General features: G+C 37.5%; 1 protein-coding gene across 1 annotated transcript in view; it reads left to right on the top strand.

Moving 5' to 3' along the window:
• PIKFYVE (phosphoinositide kinase, FYVE-type zinc finger containing) overlaps positions 1-22,274 on the top strand; it is a 90,781-nt gene that overhangs the window by 19,226 nt on the left and 49,281 nt on the right. The window contains exons 8-16 of the mRNA XM_042782698.1: positions 2,424-2,562; positions 4,139-4,296; positions 5,299-5,410; positions 6,370-6,517; positions 7,054-7,221; positions 13,143-13,202; positions 15,107-15,236; positions 15,665-15,845; positions 16,986-17,060. Of these exons, the coding sequence (XP_042638632.1) occupies positions 2,424-2,562; positions 4,139-4,296; positions 5,299-5,410; positions 6,370-6,517; positions 7,054-7,221; positions 13,143-13,202; positions 15,107-15,236; positions 15,665-15,845; positions 16,986-17,060 (1,171 nt within the window). The remainder of the gene's footprint in view (positions 1-2,423; positions 2,563-4,138; positions 4,297-5,298; positions 5,411-6,369; positions 6,518-7,053; positions 7,222-13,142; positions 13,203-15,106; positions 15,237-15,664; positions 15,846-16,985; positions 17,061-22,274) is intronic.

The following is a 22,274-nucleotide window of genomic DNA, read 5'->3' as shown; positions in this document are numbered from 1 at the left end:
CTACATAGATCCCCTTCCAAGTGGTTGACGTTGGTAGCCGGGCACCATCTAGTTCTTCTGGTCTCATAGTCATATAGGCTGCAGATCGGATGGTGTACCAGTCGCTGGGACCAACTCTTTCCATGAATCTCCAGTTTTCCTCATTCCTCTTTGCTCTGGACGAGGAGAGACCCATTGTTGCATCTACATGGTAGCTTACAAGCTTTTAAGATCCCAGTCGCTCCTCGCCAAAATAGGAGGTGGAATAATGTTTTGTGTAGTATGTTATGCCAATTGAGCTTGATGTCCTCTGCGACTGTGGTCCTGAGCCCACAGGTTCAACTGCTTGGTCCCTCTGGGTAGCTGACTGTGACCAAGAAGTGACTACAACCTTGCCCCTCAGACACGTACTTTTTAATATTTAAGTATATGTTTCCTCAGAACAATAATATTCTCTTACATAACCACAGTACAAATTTAGGAAAGTTAGCAGTGATAAATTTCTGTCATCTAATATGCAATGTATATTCTGATTTTGCCAGTTGTTCTACTGTTCTTTGTAGTAGTTTTTCTCCAATATGAGATCTAGACCAGAATCTTTAATTGACATGTCTTTTGGTCTCCTTTAATCTGTAACAGCCCATAAGACTTCCTTCATGTTTCTTGAAGACTACTACAGGCCAGTTGTTTAGTGGAATGCGTATCAATTTGGGTTCATCTAATACTTTCTCATGATTAGATTTACAATCTGCATTTTTTGGCAAGAGTCCTATGTAAGTAATGTATTCTTCTTAATATATAAGGGCAGAAAGAATATATACCAGTGTATCTCTGGTGGCATAGTGCTTAAGGCATTTGACTGCTAACCGTAAGGCTGGTGGTTCAGACCCATCAGCCACTCCTTGGAAGGAATATTGGGCAATCTACTTCCATAGTGATACTGCCTCGGAAACCCAAGGAGGGCTCGCTATGAGTTGGATCTGACTCCATGGCACTGAGTTTGGTCTTGTTTATCCTGTTATTGGTGAGGTTGACTTGGTATCTTGATTAAGGTGGTGTCCACTAGGTTTTTCCACTGTAAATTAGCATTTCCCCCTTTGTAATTAATGAATAATATGTAGTGGAAATACTTTGAGACTCCATAAACATCTTGCTCCTCATCAATCTTTTACTTAATAGTTTTATGATTCTTGCTCAAATTAGCTGCTTACTGTCTTGGTTGAAAAATGGTTTTCTAAGTCCATCATTCCTTCTATATTTATTTGTTGACATTTTACTCTAAAAAAGCTTCTCCTCATTGGTGAGTTTTGAATGGGGTGGGAGTGACAGGCTCTGAATTATGTTTTGACAGGAACACTCCAGCTGCTGTGTTGAGTAGATCATAGGGCATGAGAGTAGAAGCAGAAGGACCATTTCGAAAGCTATTGCAATAATCCATGCAAGAGAATTGATTTAGACCAATGAGATGAGGAATAGTCAAATTCTAGATGCATTTTAGTTGTAGAGCCAATGTTATAGTCACACAGTGCCAAAAAGGCAAGGAGGCCACGTCTCCTGGCCTCTTCATAACCGCACAAGAGGAAGACAGAATCACCATCAGTAACCTAACGCCTATTCCTGCAAGGCCACACATGCTGCCTCCCTCCAGCCCTTTCACCAACCATTCCTCCCAAAGTACCCACCACCGCTCTCCTAGGTCCGATAATTCACTGCAGTGGCCACACAGAACTCACAGATTATGGGGTTTATTAGGGAAGCACCAGGCTACAATTCAAGTTCAGGAAGAATGCTCAGTCTCTCTCTCGGCCCACAGTCTCTCTCCTAACAGTCTCTCACAGTTTCTCTCCCAACAGTGAATGTCTCTCGGTGTCTCACTCAGCAATGCGTGTCTCTTGCGTCCCTTTCCCAGCAGCGTGTATCTCTTTCAGGAGCGTGTGTCTTTTTCAGCAGCACGTCTTCTTCAACCAGCAGTCAGAGAGAGACTTCTTCTGCCTCTAGGAAGCCTCCTTTTGAGCCTGGCAGAGTGGCCAAACTAACTAATCATAACATCAGAATTCTAAGCACCTGAGAGAGAGCAGGAACCTTTCAGAACATTGCTTTGTGTTGCGCCCAACAGAAATACCCCAGGTGGATAACTTTTACAATCAGGAGCTCCTCAGTTGCTCACAGCAAATTCCACCACAGAGTTCACAAGGACTTATGGCTAGAAAAGCTATACTAACTAATTTACTACACTGCACATGGTAATTGCAAATATAGTGAGAGAGTTTCTGTGTACCTTTCCTCTAGCTTCCCCTGATGATAGCACATAAACTCTCATAACTATTTTTAATAGTGCACTTAACATTGGCAAGTGAACATTTATTTTAAAGTGAATTTTCACTGTAATTCTGTTTATTGTTGGAGAATTTACAACCGTATGTCATTTTTGTTTTCACTTCCAGATCAGCCAGCATTACCAATCTGTCACTGGATCGATCTGGATCTCCTATGGTACCTTCATATGAGACATCTGTCAGTCCCCAGGCTAACCGAACGTATGTTAGAACAGAGACCACTGAGGATGAACGCAAAATTCTTCTGGTAACAGCCCAGTCTCTTTGACCCATTGCTAGTTTTGAACATAAAGCATGCTTTTATATCACTGATTTTTGTCTTAGAGAAATATACAAATGGATAGCCACTTAGCATATAAGTTAAACAGAGAAAATAATTAGCTTAAGGCTTTATTGGAGTAACTTGAGAAATTGGTCAAGTGTTCATCACTCACATACTGTGCTGATTTTTTCTTGATACCATTCATTTGGCAAGATCAGAATTCAGGTGCCTATATAATAAGAGAGCTTAACCTGTGGTTAAGTCTCAGATTGCTGTTTAAGCTTTGAAACTTTTTTCTCATACATGTGGAAAGCATTTCAGACATTCAGAACTATATATGACTGGGCATGTCTTTAATAGAGAAGTAAGACTTTAATAGTATTATTTTAAATACTTTAATAGTGTTTACTTTTTAATAGTAAAACGAGTGTCAAGTGAATAATACAGAGCATAGGTCCTATGAGAATTCAGAGAATAAAAGATCATTACTAGGGAAGGAATCAGGAAAAGCTTTATACAGAAGGGATTAGAATGGATTTGAAGAATGGGAATGGATTTTGATAGGCAGTGAGGAATGGGAATCTTTAAAGGTGTGGGGAAAGGTATGGAGGTGAGAATAAGCATAGCATTTTCCATGGACAGAGTAGGATTAAGTAACTTTGAGAGGTTGGGAGAGAATTTAAGTTGGAATCGGTGGGAAATGAGAACAGAAAATTATTTGGGACTGCATGATGTGGAAGGCAGTGAATTCAGTTTTTACAAGTTTAGGATTGAACCTATATGTACTGAGCAACATTGGAGGTTTTTTGGAGCAGGGGAGTAATTAACTGAAGGTCTTTTTTACGGAAGATTCATCTGGCAGTTGGGTATAGGTGAGCATGGTGAGAATTTGGTGGAGTGAAGCCTGGCTAGGAACAGGAATAAACCATGGACTGTCCGAGGAATGAACAAATCTTGTCTTGAAAGAAGTACGGCTGAATGCTCCTTAGACGCGAGAATGTCCAGACTCTGTCTCTTATACTTTGGTCATGTTATCAGAAGTGCCCAGTCCCTGGAGGAGGATATCATGCTTGGTAAAGTAGAGGGTGAGTGAAAAAGGGCAAGACCCTAAATGAGTGGATTGACACAGTGGCTGCAACAGTGGGCGCAGGCACAGCAGTGACTTGAGGCTGGTGCAGGAGCCGGCAGTGTTTCGTTCTGTTGGACATAGGGTTGCTACGAGTTGGAAGTGACTTGATGGCACCTGACAACAACAGCAGGAACAGTTGACTTAGATGCGGGTGATAGACTGTTCTTTCCCTTGTCTCATCTCCAAAGAAGAGTATGATGTTTGGTCAATTTAGAAATACAACAACTGTGTGAGATAGTTGGCTCTCAAGGGAAAAACTGTCATTTGGAATTAAATGAGCTGAGTTCAAAGTATCCCCCGTGCATGTGTCTAAGCTACCACAAAGCAGTCAAAATTTAATTTCATTTTATGAATCTGAAAGTCATAGGAAAGAATAAGAGGTACATAGCATACTTCTCATGAGTAATTACTTGGCTTTTAATGTGTTTGCAGGACAGTGTTCAGTTGAAGGACCTGTGGAAGAAAATCTGCCATCACAGTAGTGGGATGGAGTTTCAGGATCACCGCTACTGGCTGAGAACACATCCCAACTGCATTGTAGGAAAGGAGTTAGTTAACTGGCTAATCCGCAGTGGGCACATTGCTACAAGGTAGTAGATCTTAAGGAAGGCATTTTGATATTATTTGATTAATTTAATTTTAATGAGGACACATTGGAAGATGAAGGGAAATAAAATTCTTCATGAGTAAGGTGATATTCAGAATTTAGCCAGTAGAGAATAGATGCTAGGAGCCACATGGGGCGTCCCGTTAGCCTTATTAAAAGCAGAAGCATGCAGTAATTCCCAAGATGCAGAGCCCTCTACTAAAGCAGGATTGAGGAATGGAGCTGGGGCCTATTGCCAAAGTGGATTCTCCTGCTACTATTTTCTAATCTAGACATTGCACCTGTCTTGAGAATTAATCCATGAGCCATGCTTGGAATGTCCTAGCCCACCTTACACATCACTTGTAAGATAGAGTGACTATCCTGTTGCTTTTCAAGTTATCATGTCCCCTGGTTCTTATCACTTGCTTAAGTTGACAGGTTCTTTCATGGGAAGAAACAAGTTGTGGAGAGAGAAAGAAACAGCTTTAAGCAGTGAAGCCCTGGGTTCCAATTTTGACGTTATTTCCTTTTAGTTTTGTACTTTTAGTCAAGTTACTTGATCTGTCTGAGACTTGGACTTGTACAGATGAATTTATATTTCATACCTATACCTGTAATACGTAGTATCTTCTCCTCAAGACTGTAAAGTTCCTTTAGTGTAGAAACCATGCTAGCCTTGATTTTTTTTTTTTTTTTACTCTCTAGTAAGTGCAGAGGTGTGCATGCATTAACAACTGACTAAATGCTTGTTGTAATTAAAATTAGTTTTGTTAAGGCTGCTTTACTAGTAGGTACTCCTTTTTTACTATGGTACCTAGAAGCATTTTCCAATTTAGTTTCAAGTATATTTTGATTTATCTTATTCCTCACCTACCCAAGTACCCTTTGAAATTCCAACCTTACTAGATCTTAAAAAAAATAAAGTTTGTGTCTTATGTACCTGTAAAATTATTTTGACTGACTGTTATTTTTTTATAACTTCTTTTTGTTGGTCTTGATTCAGGGCACAAGCTATAGCAATTGGACAAGCAATGGTTGATGGACGATGGCTGGATTGCGTTAGTCATCATGATCAGCTTTTCAGGGATGAGTATGCACTGTACAGGCCCCTGCAGGTGATTTTCAGTGTTACTGCCAGTGACAATATAGCAAGCTTGTTCTTAAGTCTTTGTTCATCAGTGGAAATAAAAAGTAGCTGAATTACCCAAAGATTCTCTTTTGCTCATCTGTTTCCTGTGCTGTTTAAAGAAAGTTAAAATGATAGTGGAAAAACCTTCTATTGGGATCAAGCATCTTACTCAATTGATGTAGCTTGTCTTAAGCTTGACCTTGTGGTATTATAATTAATTGTCATTTAACTTTAATGGTTTTCAGTTTTACTTTGTGTTTTTAGAGTTGGGGGAGAGTGTATTTAATAAAATTATTGAAAAAACTAACATCACCATTGAAATAGATTCTAACTTTTTAACAATGTTCAATTATACTCAAATAGTAAAACTATGAATATTCTATTTATCTGATTTTTAAAAATTTAATGAGGGAAATGGAAGTTCCTTGTTTAAGGTAGAGCTTTATAAAAAGGTATATTTCACTTTTGGTTTATGTAATTTGATACAGTTAGTGTTTAGTAACACATTGGTGAGTGCAACTAGAAGCTCAGTGGTTAGAAGAAAGAGCTAAATGACACAAAAGTCTAGTGTCATGTGATTTGTTAAAATCTAAAGTTAATCTTTTAGCATGTGTGTTAGGATTGATGCAGGGTTAGAACAATTTTTAAGTTATCTTCACTCTCAGATCTAAAGGATGAAATGAAACACTGAAAATTCTGTTAAATAAGTATTTTGTTCATAATACTACTTCTCTGGTTAATGAAAATTATAATTTTCTTTTAACAGTGTAATTATTGGTATGTTTATAACTTAGGTTTATAGCTTAGTTTTTATTTATTTTTACCTAAATGTGTTTAGTGGTTAGATTTGTAGAAATAGTTGATGAGAATTTATTTGTAGTGTGACAGCCTCAGTGTCGTTGGCATTGAGGGTCAATTGCCTGGATCCTGTCTTGACCCCTTCAGAGTACAGAATTTTCCGAGACACCTTCTCCGGACAGTGACTCCGTGAACTCTGTGGAAGGACACTCTGAGCCATCTTGGTTTAAAGACATAAAGTTTGATGACAGCGACACAGAGCAGATAGCTGAAGAAGGTGACGATAATTTGGCTAGTGAGTTTAACTTTCTCACATTTTAGTTTTTATGAGTCATTACTGTATATGTATGATAAGATCAGGTTCAAGTTTATTTAGTTTAAATAATCTTTAAGATTTATGACTCCAACTAAATGTAAACATCTGATAGCAATCCTTGTCCTAGATACAGTATTTTCTTAAGAAATTGACTTATTAGGCCACTTGCGTTTCCAGATTTTACCATAGTCTTGTTTGCAGCAGCTTAAAAATAACTCTGAGCTAATAATAACGCAACAGACAACCTTCTCACCTCTTCACTATAATATCAGACTTTCTTTCAGCAGAACTTCCAATATATTTCTTTATTTTAAAAATTGATTTTATATATTTAACCTGTTCAAATTTTATTAAGTCTGCACACAGAAGTACATGAAAATACTGTATCCATTTTGGTATTGCACATTGGGCTTGTATATTAAAAAAAATTTTTCTCCTTTCCTCCAATACCCTGATGAAACCCATTTTTACCCCCTCCTCTCCTTATATTTCTTTCCCCTCCCCAACACTAAAAGATTCTGCCAGTCCTAGCAAGCGCACATCAGTCAGCAGTTTCCAGTCCACAGTGGACAGTGACTCAGCTGCTTCTATCAGCCTGAACGTGGAGCTGGACAACGTGAACTTCCATATCAAGAAGCCCTCCAAGTACCCACATGTGCCCCCTCACCCTGCTGACCAAAAAGGTAGGAGGTAGTTGGCATCTGGAATCCAAGCACAGGCTGTAGAGCTGGGCCATAGGCTATCATGTCAGCTTGTCCTGACTTCCTCTGTCCAGAATGAATAGCTGAGTGTATTTGGTGTGGGTTTTGTTCCGCCCTTTCTCATGTCCCCCCACACCACCTCCCACACCTTTTTTTTGGTTGGTTCTTTTTATTTCTTATTTTCTCCCTCAGGAACACCACGCCCAATTTAAAGCTTGTGGTCTTTAAAAGAAACTACATCTGACTGTTCTTCCCTTAGCATAATGTGCAACTTCCAAGGTGGCATTTCTTTGCATTTATAACATGGATGTTCTGCTCCCTTCTTTTCTCTTTCTTCATTTAACATTTTAAAGCCTATTTGCTTATGCTGTTGCCCAGTAACATAGTGTTTCATTAAAGCTGTTCAGATTCTTCAAGTAGATTGGGGGAAAAATATTCACATATTTCAAGAGATGTTTCCACTGTAATTTATCATGCTTATTATGTATATGCTGTATTTATATTGTACTCTCAAATTAATACAGAATGAATTCCTGCCTTATTATTAGCTGTCTTATTTGTAGTTTTAGTCTACTGACTCAAAAATAATAATGGCCATTTTTACAAGATATTTGCTATAAAAGGAAAAATAAGATATACTGTTACGAAAGTCTAATATGGCCCCACATAAGAAACAAAATGTCTCTTTTTAAATGGATGATGATGTTCTGTTTGATGTAATTAAAAACCATTTAAACTTATAGCCCAAAAGTGACATTATATAAAGTAAAATTAATTGTGAGATTTTATTTTGTCATATACCTGCAAATCATTATTATAAAGATGAAGCACTTTATTACATGATTTTGCCTGGAATTTGAATTTTTAACATTTGGCTCTCTAAACTTGAAGTAGTTCTTCATTTACATCTGAAATGCTTTCCAGACTCTTTGCTGTTCTCTTTTTGAGCCTAAAAATATGACCAGAAAGGAGAAGCTGTCCTTTTGAGCTTAAACATCTGTACTAAAGAATTTAAATATATTCATAGTCATGCAACATAGTTCTGATATGTACCAATAGTAGCCATTGTCAAGCTGTGTTACATTGGCATTTAAGAGTTAGAGTAATAAAAGGATGTATCTAATTTAAAAATAAGTAATTTAAGCAGGTTGTGGGACAGGAGAAGACTTGACTAGCATTGAACTTGAGTGAGATACCATCTTTATAGTACTCCTCAAAATGAAAATTGGAGAAAAGGTGGAGAACATTTGGGTGAGTATGAAAGGACAATATAGCTGAAGTGGCACTTGTCTTAGAACTACCTGTAGACTGTAGTCAAATGGAGGGTACTGGGTAATGCTTTCATAATACAAGTACAGATGTGGTTCATAAACAGGATATGTCATGGTGGAGGGCATCTGTTCTCAGGACATCAGTTATTCCATTTTGCTGAAAGCAGAGTGTGAAATACATTTCTGACTTGCTGATGATTCCGCCTCTTGGATAGTTAAAGAAATTTTGAAAATCTTAAAGAAAGTGACCTATAATCCTAGAATTCATAATAGCAAGGTATGGGCTGCTGAGCACAAGCATGTATTTCAGAATGTTGGGAGAGGAATGGAACCAGAGACTCTAGAGGTATTTTTATAGTGCGACCTTAAATTGTTTCACCAAGTAGAGTCAAAGGAGAGCCACCTGTAGAGGAAAAACTGTCTTACTCTTCTGGGACCACTCAGATCTCAGACTTTAAAAAATACTGCAGAAGACATGAGACTTTTGAAAAGATTGTCTGTGAAAGTTGTGAGAGACAACCTTCGTGTGAAGATGAATCTGAAAGAGGGGCCAGCACTTTTAGGAAAAATGACAGGATGGCAAAAGTGCAAATTGTACCAAAGATTAGGGAAAATGCCAAGAATATCTGAGAAAATATTTTTAAAACTATGATGGAAATAAAGAAACACTAGACCAGTTATTTGGGGAAGTTGATATAATGTTGTTTGATGATTGAGAGAAGCTTTTTCTTTCTTTTCTTTTTTCTTGCTGCTTTCTCTTGTCAAAATTAATCTCAATAAGAAAAACAGTAGAATGAAGTCCAAGCTAAGAATCTAAGTTATTAAGAGATGGAGAATACCTGGTTATTTAAAATATGTCTGTTTTCAAATTTAGTCAAACTATGTGCTGGATTATTGAGAGAATCTGTAGTTGTGATTATGGAGTCAGAGTTGGTGATCTTTGAGGTGTTAAAGACAATAGGAGAGGAAGGAGAGGACCTAGATGACTGCAGTGATAGATGCATTAATTTTTTTTGCTAAAAGAAGGGTTCTTGATGTGATATTGAAAGTTGGTAAAATTGTAGAAAAGTTTGGAGAACATAATGTCCTGTGGTGTTTAGAAGAGTAATTGGTGGTGACTGGGCAACAGCATTGGTTAACTAAAACAGGTTATTCCAGAACAACCCTTTTCTGTATTTTATAATAATATTAGATTGGGAGAATATGATAGGTATTGTCTCCTTTGACGTTAATAAGACAGTTGATGGTCTCTTGATAGTTTTGCAGATTAAGAGCTTATGCACTTGAACTGTATTAATGAGGGAGTTAAAGGGGTAGTTAAAAGCAGTGATGAAATTTACTTGTTAAAAGCATAGGGTCTGGAGTCAGATGGCACATTATATGAGAAACACATGTTAAGGGCTTAGCGTGTTTGGCAAACGTGAGACTCAGTAGCACCACTCTTAATATAACAGGTGGATTTGTAGCTTGTTTTAATGATTGTACCAGATAATTGAAGGGTTAATTAATAGTTTAATGCCACGGGAAGGAGATGCTCTGAGCTATTGCTGCAGTGCTGTGTCTACAGTGGGATTCAGCACTTCTTTGTCTCAGCACTGTTAAGCTTTTTCAGAATGACAGTGGTTGAAAACTGGAAAGAATAAATGTTTTTGTTAGTAGAATTGAAATTTAAAAAGGTCTCTGTTTTCTTAAATGGTAGTCTGAGACTAACAAGATAAAAAGGAATACAGTTAAACGTAAATCAACGTAATTAGGCCTGAAAAATTTACTGTTAATATTTTATGGGGAAAAACCAAAAATAAACCAAACTCACTGCCCTTGAGTCATCCCCATTCTTAATAATTCATGTGATAAAGATTTAAGTTTTAGTTACTTACAAATTCAGTAGTTTCATGTGACTAAAACTACTTCCTTGCCCCATTCTTATGCAATGATAGGGCTCATTAGTGGCAGAATGATGTTCAGAATAAGGGTCTTATTTAAAGATTTGTGTTTGGTTCTGATTTATGAATAGAGGTGGGTTTCTAGGATCCTGAGATATCTGGAAACCATGTTATATTAAGATTGACTGACTAAAGACTTTAAGGAGATTTAAAATAGAAAAAAGGCTTGGTGTGACGGTTAGGTGTTTGAAGTAAATAAAAGAAATTAAATTCATTGTTTATATAATGGAAGGAAGAACTAGGTTCATTCAGTAGTTAGGAGTTGTGAGTGTTTGCCACTGTGCACTGGAAGTGTCCAAGTGGCATCTGAATGTCTACCTGTCAGGTTTCTTGAGGAGAGATGCATACATTGGGTGAAGGTTAGGTAGACTTGATGATTGCTGAGTTTACGTTTAATTCTGAGTTTGTGAAATGAAAAAAATCTAGATATATAATTTAAAAAAATTTTTAATAAATGTAAAGAATCCTTTAGCTTACTAAAGAATATTGTAGAAGAGATTTCAGTGTCTGAAAAAAGGTAATTACCTGTTGATCTCATCACTGATTAGTAACCTTGAGATTCTGTGATCAGGAACTTTATAAACCTTTCAGTAAATGTTTCTGAACTTTGTAATTCTCTCACCAATTTTTAGCATAATAACAAGAATTCTTTTCTCATTTTTCTTGTGAGGTCAAAATATGAGAAAATATTTTCCCCTGAGTTTGTTTGGTTTTGTATTGTAGTTAAGATGAACACTGACTACTAGAAAGGAAAGACTGGCAGGTAGTAAAGTGAAGGACCTGATAACAGGCTTATCTTGCCTGTGGTTTTCATTGCCCTCTAGTACAAATGGGAATGGGTTGTCTTTACCATCCCATTGAAATTAAAGATAATATACTTACTCTTTTCTTATGAATCATTTCCTGTCTTCTAAGACTGAGGGCATTTAGATTTTTAAAAATTGGTAGAAATTTCTGCACTTCAAAAAATATGTTTTTTAAATCTTACATGAGCAAACCTGAGCTTATGAAACTTGGGCAGTGTGATCTTCTGATTGGATTAGTTTTTCACTCTTTGTCTTGGAGTATTGTACATTTAAAATACATTTTATGATGTGTTGCAAGAACACACTGAACCATTCTTGGAAAGTTAGTGAGTCAAAACTCGAGAAAAAAGTAAAAAATTGTTGTTTCCTCAAGCCTCTAGATCTAGCTTCCCACCTATAAGAGAATACAGGCTAGACAAGCGAGTTAAACAGCCCTGTGGGGAAACACTGAGAAATCCAGAGCATGGACCATAACACAGGATGTTTGCTCCGGGATCTTTCAAAATTCATTGTCCTGAAAAAGGAAAAAAAATGGAGGACTGTTCTAGATTAAAAGAGAATGAAGAAACAGATACAATGCATGAACCAGATTGGATCCAAGTTTGAAAAAAATAACTTCTATTAAAGATGTTTTTGGGATAGTTGGATACATTTGAGTATGAACTATATTGACATTATCCATTTTCTGAAGTGTGTTAATGGTATTGTGACTATAGAGAAGGATGCCCTTATTCTTAAGAGATGTGTGCTACAGTAATAGTGCTAAACTGTTACAATGTGTGTACCTTGAAATAGTTCAGGAGAAAAAAAGTGTACATCCATGTAGAGAGAAAGTAGATATAATGTTGACAATTATTAAATCTAGGTGGAGGTTATACAGAATTTTGCATATGTTTGAAATTTTCTTGTAATAAAATGTCGGGGGAAATCCATCACTTACGTTATTTCATATATGTACACACACATGTTTAAGCTTTAGCATAAAAAGTAAAAAAGTAAAGCTTGTAAAGAACAATGTATTAATTGAACAGAGGTTGGCATTATTTATTTCTGTGAGGGAGGAGCAGAGTTACAGTTCAAAATCTATCTTTACTTGCCTGCATACTTAGTTTTATTTGTCATGGCACATTTGAATTTTCTAAGTAAATATTTACTTGGATTCCTGATTTATAGGATGAGTATATTTGCTCATAAAACACTGGCTCGTAAACACACTGACCTTGAAAACCTATTTGTTTATAAGTGAACTTTGCTTGAAGAGAATTTTTTTGAGAATTTTTACTTTAAGGAATACAAGATGAATTGTGGTTTAATTTGCATAGTAGAGAAACTATGCTTGATCACCGACCTAGAGAGGAGCTCATGGGGAAGTAAAGAGTAAGTTTCACTTGCAAGAAGAATATTGAATATTCTAAAAGCATTCCGAGTATGTTTAGCAGTTCTCATAAGGCAATAATTTAGAAGTTATTGGTTAGAATTTTTGAGAAACTAAAACTCTAATTTAAAACTAACAAAAATTCTAATGAGTAGCATTTTTAATCCTTGCTAGTGTCATGTTTGTATTAATTTTATAGCTTACATTCCAAAATTAAAAGGTACTTTATGTTGTTTTATCAGGTGGCTTCTCTATCTGTGAACTAGTTTGAGTATAGAGGAAGTCTTGATTTGTTAAAGTATGCAGTTATACATGAGAAAAGTAATGTAACCTTTTAGACTGTACGTGTAAATTGCTGAAGATCTGAATTTGCGGGGCAATGATGGGTTTAGTATGAGTAATACTTTCTTTGTGTGTGGGTGCATTTTCTATATAATTATCTGGGTATGTTATAGTCATATGTCTCTCCTTTCCTTCCTCCTCTCTTTGCTCTCTCCTTGATATGCAGAGTATTTGATTTCTGACAATGGAGGACAGCAGCTCTCAATAAGTGATGCTTTCATCAAAGGTAATTTAACCAAAAGCTGTACATGGGATGATGTCTCTTTTGTTTATGAGCATGTACTTAGGGCCTCGCACATTGAGGGGTGCATAGTAGGTGCTGAAAATACATTTAATTATTTTAGTGTAATAGGAACACAGTTTTTAAGTATACATCATGACTGAGAATATTGAGAACCAAGAATATAAGCTTGGACGTGGTTTAGGAGAAAGAGGTCTTTGATTTGAAAAATTGCTTAAAAATTTTTAAATATAATTTGATTTTTTTTTTCTTTTAAAGATGTTTTATACTTTCTTGAATCATGAATCCCATTGAATCATGGATGTAATATTAAGTGCTGATATGTATCTATATATCTATTGCTAACCCACTGCCATCAAGCCAGTTCTGACTTATAGCAACCCTCGTTGGGTTTCCAAAGTTGTAAATCTTTACAGAAGTAGATTACCTCATTTTCCTCCCATGGAGCAGCTGTTGGGTTTGAACCACTACCTTATGGTTAGCAGCCAAATGCCTTACCCACTTCGCCACCAGAGCTCCTCTCTCTCTCTATCTATCTATCTATCTATCTATCTATCTGTCTATGTCAGGGATTGTCAAACTTGTCAAAAAGCCCATGGGCAGATCTCATCCAACTGAGGAGACTGTTTGTCCTGTGGAGTTGGGGAGAAAAATACATAGAGGGTCAGAACTCACTTTGCTAATCAATTTCTTGGAGGGGAAGAGGAGAATAGAAGAATAAAGCCTTCCTTCCCTTCCTTTCCTTGCTTACTGTGGCGTAGATGACATCCTCAACTTAATGGTCCAGAAGAGTTCACAGCTCAGGCTTCAGATAATGGGATAAAAGTTCCCATCCCGTTGTGTTTTCTTGGCTCTGAAGGTTTCAGATAAAAGAGAGAGAGAGGTGGAGCATGCTGGTGCACGGGAGGCCACTTGTAGCTGATCTCATAACTGGGCAGTGCTTCTAAATTTAGCTCCAGACATGTGGTTCAACTAGAATTTCACAGGCTGCAGTTTACATAATTGAAATGTGCAATCACATTCCTCAGTGCTTTACTGAGTAGCTTGCTGGAGTCTCTGGTTGAAAGTTTGTTTTGTTTGTTTGGTTTTATTTAAGAGGGTGAGGTTGGAGAGTTTCGGAAGTTCTTCCTCCTTTCTATTTTTCAGCAATTATTTAATGAGTATTCTTTGTGCAAAACAAAAATTTTAAGTATTAATTTTTTTGGTCTTGATCTATTTTTCAGCCTTTTTACTTGAGGATTTTACTCTCTGGTAAAATTAATTGCTATTTATCATGTCTTAATATCTCTTTATAGTTTATTTTATGTCTCTCTTGTTAAACTTGTTTTTCAAAGGCTTTTGTTCCCATATTGAAAAAGAAACTCTATTAAAGATTGTCTGAATAGACTTTTTAAACTGTCATCTACCTTTTCAAACATATTTGAGGTGAACTTCTCTTTTTTAAAGTTCAGCACTCCATCAAATGTTATGCATTCACATTTCTGTCACAGGGAAAATTTACCCCCTCCTTTTTTAATATCCCCAAATAAATAAAAGCCCAGCATAAAAATCTATTTTTATTTGCTTTGCAGAAGGTGTGTTTGTAATTATTAGCTTGAGAGTCCTAGTTCCTTCTATGAATCTGCTTTTCAGAGTTCTGTCTCTGATTTGGCCATTGCCAATTAGCGGTAATCTAGTTACTTTATTCTTACACTTACGTATTTATATGTGTAATATATGTACATATGTTATGTGTATATAATATATGTATTTTACTTATGCATTTATAATTGCCAACTCGAGTTTGGTCAACTTAAAAAAATTTAAGAGAATCTGATGATTTGTAAAAATAGAAGTAGATGGTTTAAAACGTGACAGTGAAGTAATAACTTATTTCACCTATTACATAGAATCATTATTTAATCGTCGGGTAGAGGAAAAATCCAAAGAGCTTCCTTTTACACCTTTGGGCTGGCATCATAACAACCTGGAGCTCCTGAGGGAGGAGAATGGAGAGAAACAAGCTATGGAGAGATTGCTGTAAGACAGTGAGCTTTTAATTTTAATTTTCCATTTATATGATCTTTAATGACTTGATAGGCATATGTATAGTTCCTCTTCCTTAAAGTTAAAAATGTTAAAATTACTTAGGAAATAAAGCCTGTTCTGATGAAATTTTTTATAAAATAAGAGTCCCAGATAGTGCCTGGTTGTACCCATTGTAGTAATGTGTCAGGATTTTATTTCAGCCAATTAAAGGGGACATCCTGAATGAAGATATTCACAGATTTCATTTACGAGCAAAATCATTAAGGTGTAGATGAACCAAAAGAGTAAAATTGACCTAGAAGGTCTTAACTGTGAATCATAATTCTTTCTTTGTAGACAATTGCATCTTCCGAATGACTGTCTCTGGCAGTATTAACTATGCAAACTTCTCTCTGTGACATTTTTTTTTTTTTTTGTAGCTCAGCTAATCATAACCACATGATGGCCCTACTCCAGCAGTTGCTCCACAATGAGTCACTGGCCCCCTCCTGGAGGGACGTTGTTGTGCAGCTGGTCTGCCAGGTTGTCCAGACGGTCCGACCTGATGTCAAGAACCGGGATGATGACATGGATATCCGTCAGTTTGTTCACGTCAAAAAAGTGAGCTCTGCTTGTGCTTCCCTCATGCTGGGAGCTGCTGAGGCAGCCAGACAGTGATTTTCTCTCAATGATGAAGAGTGAGGGGTGCTAGGTGAGGAGTGGTAGCTCTTGCTCAGGGTTTCAGACCAGTTTTTCCTGGTTCAGTCATGGCCAATGAAGTGAAACTGGAGTGGACCTGAATTTCTAAAATGTGGGTGAACTAGTACAGTAACCAGAATGGGGAAAACTACTGGTTGACACCCTGCTGGAGACTTAATCTTCCTCTTACAAAACAAGAGCAATGTGCATGTTGCCTGGCAGCCAAGTCTCTTGACTGGCAGAGTTGAAAATAGTGGTGCCTGGCTCAGAGATGTGGTTGACTGCACTGCTGTGAGTATGTGTCCTCCACGGTCTTCATAGTGATCCAGTCTCCTGGAAGAGCTCAGTACGCCTCTTCTGAGTCTCCCATTTCCGGGACTTCAACCCATATTTTTTCCCATTCTGGTTATCTTTCCATTTCATCCAAATTTAAAAAATAAAGATCTGTTCTGATTTTGCTGTGTTGGCCATGACTGAACTAGTTTAAACCAGAAATCCTGCTCTTGCTGTCCACTGTTGGTCAGCAGTATATGTAGGGGATCATAGAAGCTGCTTATAGGAAGTGAAAGGTGTAAAGAATGGATGAGTTAGGTGAGGGATGAGTTGAGAACCCAAACAAATGCATTTCTTTCTTTTTTGCTTCCTCTTCTTGATGCATCAGCTATGAGAAAGCCTCTTACCACAGATGACTGTCACTATTCTGAGGAAAAGCAGGGGGCACTTGCTTTTATTTAAGTAGTAATGGAATCCTTATGTATTTTTGGACCATGATATTAAAGGTAAACAATAGTGGTTTTAATTGCCATATGGCACAATTTATTGAGTCAAATGGGTATTGTAGAGTACCAGATACTGCCTTAGTGCGTAGAGGGTAGGAAAATAGACAATCATGCTGACATGCTGTTGATAATTAGTTGAAAGGAAGAAGTATATCCTGAACTTTTTGTTCCTATTTGATCACACAATAGTTGAAATTTAAAATGAAAAAAATAATAGCATCTTTTGACTGGAATCTAAGGGTGTATCACTGAATTTTAATTGTTTTCCTCATTGTTCCATTAGATCCCAGGTGGAAAGAAGCATGATTCTGTGGTTATCAATGGCTTTGTTTGTACGAAGAACATTGCACATAAAAAGGTAATATGATTTCGTTCAACAGTGACTCTCAGAAACCTTTACTGAACACTTGCATGTGCCAGATCTGAGGAGACAAAGGAAAGTAAAACATGATCCCTGACATTGAGAAGGTCATGGTCTAGTAGGGAGGAGCCCTGGTGGTGCACTGGTTAAGCCCTCAGCTGCTAACCGAACAGTTGGTGGTTTGAGCCATCAGCTGCTCTGTGGGAGAAAGATGTAGCAGTCTGTTTCTGTAAAGATTTAACAGCCTTGGAAAATCCTATGAGGCAGTTCTGTAATGTCCTGTTAGGGTCACTGTGAGTCAGAATTGGCTTGACATCAGTGAGTTTGGTTTGGTCTTCTGGTCTTGTCTAGTAGGGGAGACAAGCATGTAAAATTGTATTACAGATGATATGCATGATAACAGAAATACTATATCCCCCCCATTTTAATTTTAATAACTCTCAAATTGGGATGTTCTTAACTAATGGCATCTTAGCATTGTGTCCACATAATGTGGAAGAGGTATATTGTCAGGATTAGGTTCAACTGTGAATGACAGGAAAACTATAACAACAGTGGCATAACTGAGATAGGAGTTGATTTCTCTTTCATATAAACATAGGCAGTGCAGGCCTGGTATGGCCCTCTGAGGTATCTGAGATCCACATTCTTCTTCTGTCATTGATCCTTCTTGTATGACCTTGACCTCAAGGTCCATCCATGGGCTGAGGGCTAGGTCAGAGACTGTTGGGCCCATAGTTCCCTTGGGATGGGAAGATCTACTAGCACACAGAAGGGCTCATCCTGTTCCCTGTGCTGCCTGGGGATGCCAGGCTGAGTGCCAGAGCCACAGCAGCCCACAGGGAGGGCGCCACAGCTCAGCACTTAACCATTAGCATCACCCAGACACTTCAGACTTATAGTTGGTAAAGCAGTAAGCCTCCTGAAAATAATTGGTGACCGTAGATAAATAGAAGTATGCTTGGATCTGATATTATTCATAGCTGTGATCAAAAGTCAATGGGTATTACTACATAGAATCTTACTAAAACAACCCATTATCCTTTGAAGTAGTACTTTAGACCAAATTAAGTGGCCTTTGGTTGAATTGAGATAAATATGTTGTACTCTTTTTTGGAATTGAAAAAAATTGCATGTGGGTGTGGTGGAAACATATCCCTGAATGACTGTCTTGCCCCATTGGCCATATTTAGAGATTTAGAGAGTCTTTGATTTGTAGTTGCTGAAAGTGTCCTGAATGTGGTTCCCCAGCTGGTGAGTCACTGTTTTCAAAACCAGTTGCCAGTCAGAGCCTGTCAGCTTGGCCGGTCTGAAACGTTGACCTGAAAGAGCTCATTTGTTCCGGCTGTAGGGTCCTGGCTCTTCTGCCTGTGACTTGAGTCCCACCGTTAGGGTATGTTGTTTGGAATCTCTGCTTCTGGAGCTGCATTACGGTTTTCTTCTTGTTACCCAAATCTGCTTGTCAACCTGTGCTCACTTAGAAATTTTTTAGAAGTATTTTCAGGAAGTGTTTTAATTCTTCTCTCTTGCATCTACCCCTGTTGAATTTTTGAAAGACTAAAATAGTTTGGTTTTTTTTTTGTTTAATTTTTATTGTGATTTGGGTGAAAGTTTACAGAGCAAATTTCATTTTCCACACAGCAGCTCACATACACTTTGTCTTATGACATTGACTGCAATTTACCACAATGCAACAGCTCCCCTTCCTCTTCCTCCCCATAGTTCCTACTTCCCTGTGTCCTTCCCTCCCATGCACTCTTGCCTCCTGAGCTGTCTCCCTGTCCATACACAGCCCTTCTGTTCTCCCATGATTGTTCTCTCCAAGGAGTGTATCTACCTAATGTAAATGTTCACCTCATATGCTTGCCTTTTATTTGACTGGAAGCCATAGGAGTGGGTTCAGTTCCAGACCAGAAGGGCAGCTAGGGGCCATATAGCCTCAGTGGTTCCATCAAGCTCTATCAGACCAACACTGGTCTGTTTTTTTTTTTTTAAATGATTTTGAGTTTTGTTCCACATTGTTCTCCTACTCTATCCAGAATCTCCTACATAGATCCCCCTAGTTCTTCTGGTCTCATAGACGTATAGGCTGAGGATCACATGATGTACCACTTGCTTAGACTAATTATTTCCATGCGTCTTTGGTTTTCTTCATTCTTCTTTGCTCTGGATGAGGAGAGACCCATTGTTGCATCTAGATGGCTGCTTGCAAGCTTTAAGATCCTATTCGTTACTCGCCAAAATAGGATGTGGAACAATCTTTTTGTGTAGTATGCTATGCCAATTTAGCTTGCTGTCCCCTGCGACCATGGTCCCGAGCCCACAGATCCAACTGCTTGCTTCCTCTAGGTAGCTGGCTATGGCCAAGAAATGACTACAACCTTGTCCCTTGTCAGCTTTACTATATACTTGGGAACTCTTACAGAACATAGTAATACACTTGTAGAAACATTGTCTGCCAACCCTATACATGGTCTTGGGCACACGTCCCCCTGCATAGACATACCTAACTGTTCAGCCTGTCCACCCATGGATCAGTGTTTGCCATCACTGACAACACAGTACTGTATGTACATAAGGGTTCATCTTTGTTGTCTGTACCTCTCATGGACTTCCCTATGTCTTCCTCTTCCTCAGTGTCACCAGGTTGATCACTCATATTTGGTACATTGCCTTTCCCTTCACCCAAATCAATAATTGTCTCTACCTGTCTAGCAGTTTCCCCTCCCATCCCTGGTAACCAATAAGGAAAGTTTCCTTTCATATATAGACCTTTCCTTGACTTTTTACAATAACAGACTAATACAATATTTGTCTTTCTGTGATTGACTTATTTCACTCAACATAATATCCTCCAAGTTCATCCATGTTATGTGGTGGTTTGCAGATTTTACATTATTCCTCAGGGTTGCATAGTATTCCATTGTGTGTATATACCATAGTTTGGTTACCCATTCTTCTGTTGCTGGGCACCTAGATTGTTTCCATCTTTTTGCTATTGTAAATAGTGCTGCAGTGAACATGGGTGTGCATATATCTGTTCTTGTCCTGACTCTCACTTCTTTAGGATATATACCGAGTAATGGAATGGCTGGGTCAAATGGTAATTCTAATTCCAACTTTTTAAGGAATCTCCATACTGCTTTCCACAGTGGTTGTATCATCCAGCAACGTATGAGAGTCCCAGTCTCTCCACATCCTTGCCAGCATTTATTATTCTCTGTCTTGTTGAAATTTGCTACGAGTGCTGGGGCGAGATGGTATCTCGTTGTTTTGATTTGCATCTCTCTAATGGCTAATGATTTGGAACATTTCTTCATGTGTTTGTTGGCAGCCTGAATATCCTCTTTGGCGAAGTGTCTATTCATGTCTTCTGCCCATTTTTTAATTGGATTATTTGTCTTTTTATTGTTGAGGTGTTGGAATTTTCTATAAATTTTAAAGATAAGTCTCTTGTCAGATATGTCGTTGCTGAATATTTTTTCCCAATCTGTAGGTTCTCTTTTTACTCTTTTGGAGGAGTCTTTGGAAGCACATAAAAATTTAATTTTTAGAAGGTCCCATTCATCTAGTTTCTTTTCTGCTGTTTGTGCATTTTGGGTTATGCTTGATAGTCTATTTATGGCATATATCAGGGCCCCTAAATTTGCCCCTAATTTTCCTTGAGGAGCTTTATAGTTTTAGGTTTCACATTTAAGTCTTTGATCCATCTGGAGTTTGTTTTTGTGTGTGGTGTGGGGTACATATCTTGTTTCATTTTTCTGTAAATGGATGTCCAGTTTTGCTAGCACCATTTGTTAAACAAACATTCTCTTCCTCATTTAATGGATTACAGCCCTTTGTCAAAGATCAGCTGACCATAGGTTGATGGATCTATTTCTATTCTCAATTCTATTCTATTGGTTTGTATGTCTGTCCTTGTACCAATCTCAGGCAGTTTTGACTACTGTGGTTGTATATTAGATTTTAAGATCCAGGAGTGTGAGACCTCCTACTTTGTTTTTCTTCTTCAGTAGTGCTTTGCTTATCTGAGGTCTCTTTCCTTTCCAAATAAAGTTAGTGATTGGTTTTTCCATATCCTTAAAGAATGTTAATGGGATCTGGATTAGGATTGCATTGAATGTATAGATTGCTTTGGGTAGAATTGACATTTTCACAAAGTTCAATGTTCTTATCCATGTACATATGTTCTTCCATTTATGTAGATCTCTTATGGTTTCTTAAAGTAGTCTTTTGTAGTTTTCTTTGTACAGGTCTTACATACCCCTGGTAAGATTTATTCCCAAGTATTTTATTTTTTTGGTAGCTGTTGTAAATGGTATTGATTTTCTTACTTCTTTTTTAGCAATATCTTTGCTGGTGTAGAGGAATCCACTTGATTTTTGGATATTGACCTTGTATCCTGTTACTATGCTATCTCTCAATTAGTTCCAGTGGATTTTTTTACTGACTGTCTTGAGTTTTCAGGGTATAGGATCATATCATCAGGAAATAGGGTTAGTTTGACTTCTTCCTTACCCATTGGGATACCTTTGATTTCCCTTTCTTGCCTTATTACCCTGGCTAGGACTTCCAATACAATGGTGAATAGAATTGGTGATAGAGGGCATCCTTGTCTGGTTCCTGTTTGCAAGGGGAATGGTTTCAGTCTCTCTCCATTGAAAATAGTGTTGGCTGTTGGTTTTACATATAAGCCCTTTATTATGTTGAGGAATGTCCCGTCTATTCCTATTTTGCTTAGAGTTTTGATCAGGAATGGGTGTTGGATTTTGTCAGATGCCTTTTCTGCATTGATTGATAGGATCATGTTGGTTCTTTTCCTTTGTTTTATTTATGTGATAGATGATGTTTATTGTTTTTGTAATGTTGAACCATCCTTGCATACCTGATATGAATCCTACTTCGCCATAATGAATTATTATTTTTTTTTGATATGTTGTTGGAGTCTATTGGCTAGGATTTTGTTGAAGATTTTTACATCTATATTCATGATGGATATTGGTCTGTAGTTTCCATTTTTAGTGATGTCTTTGCCTGATTTTGGTATCAAGGTTATACTTGCTTCATAAAATGAATTTGGGAGAATTCCATCCTTTTCTATGTTTTGATATAGTTTGAGTAGGATTGGTTTTAGTTCTTTTCTGAATGTTTGGTTGAATTCTCCAGTGAAACCATCTGGGCTAGGGCTTTTTTTTTGTTGGTAATTTTTTT

The sequence above is a fragment of the Orycteropus afer genome, unplaced genomic scaffold (genome assembly GCF_000298275.1).
Source record: "Orycteropus afer afer isolate SDZICR_OR568_19922 unplaced genomic scaffold, OryAfe1.0 scaffold00002, whole genome shotgun sequence".
Lineage (NCBI taxonomy): Eukaryota > Metazoa > Chordata > Mammalia > Tubulidentata > Orycteropodidae > Orycteropus > Orycteropus afer.
This window is presented reverse-complemented; position numbering and strand designations above follow the sequence as displayed.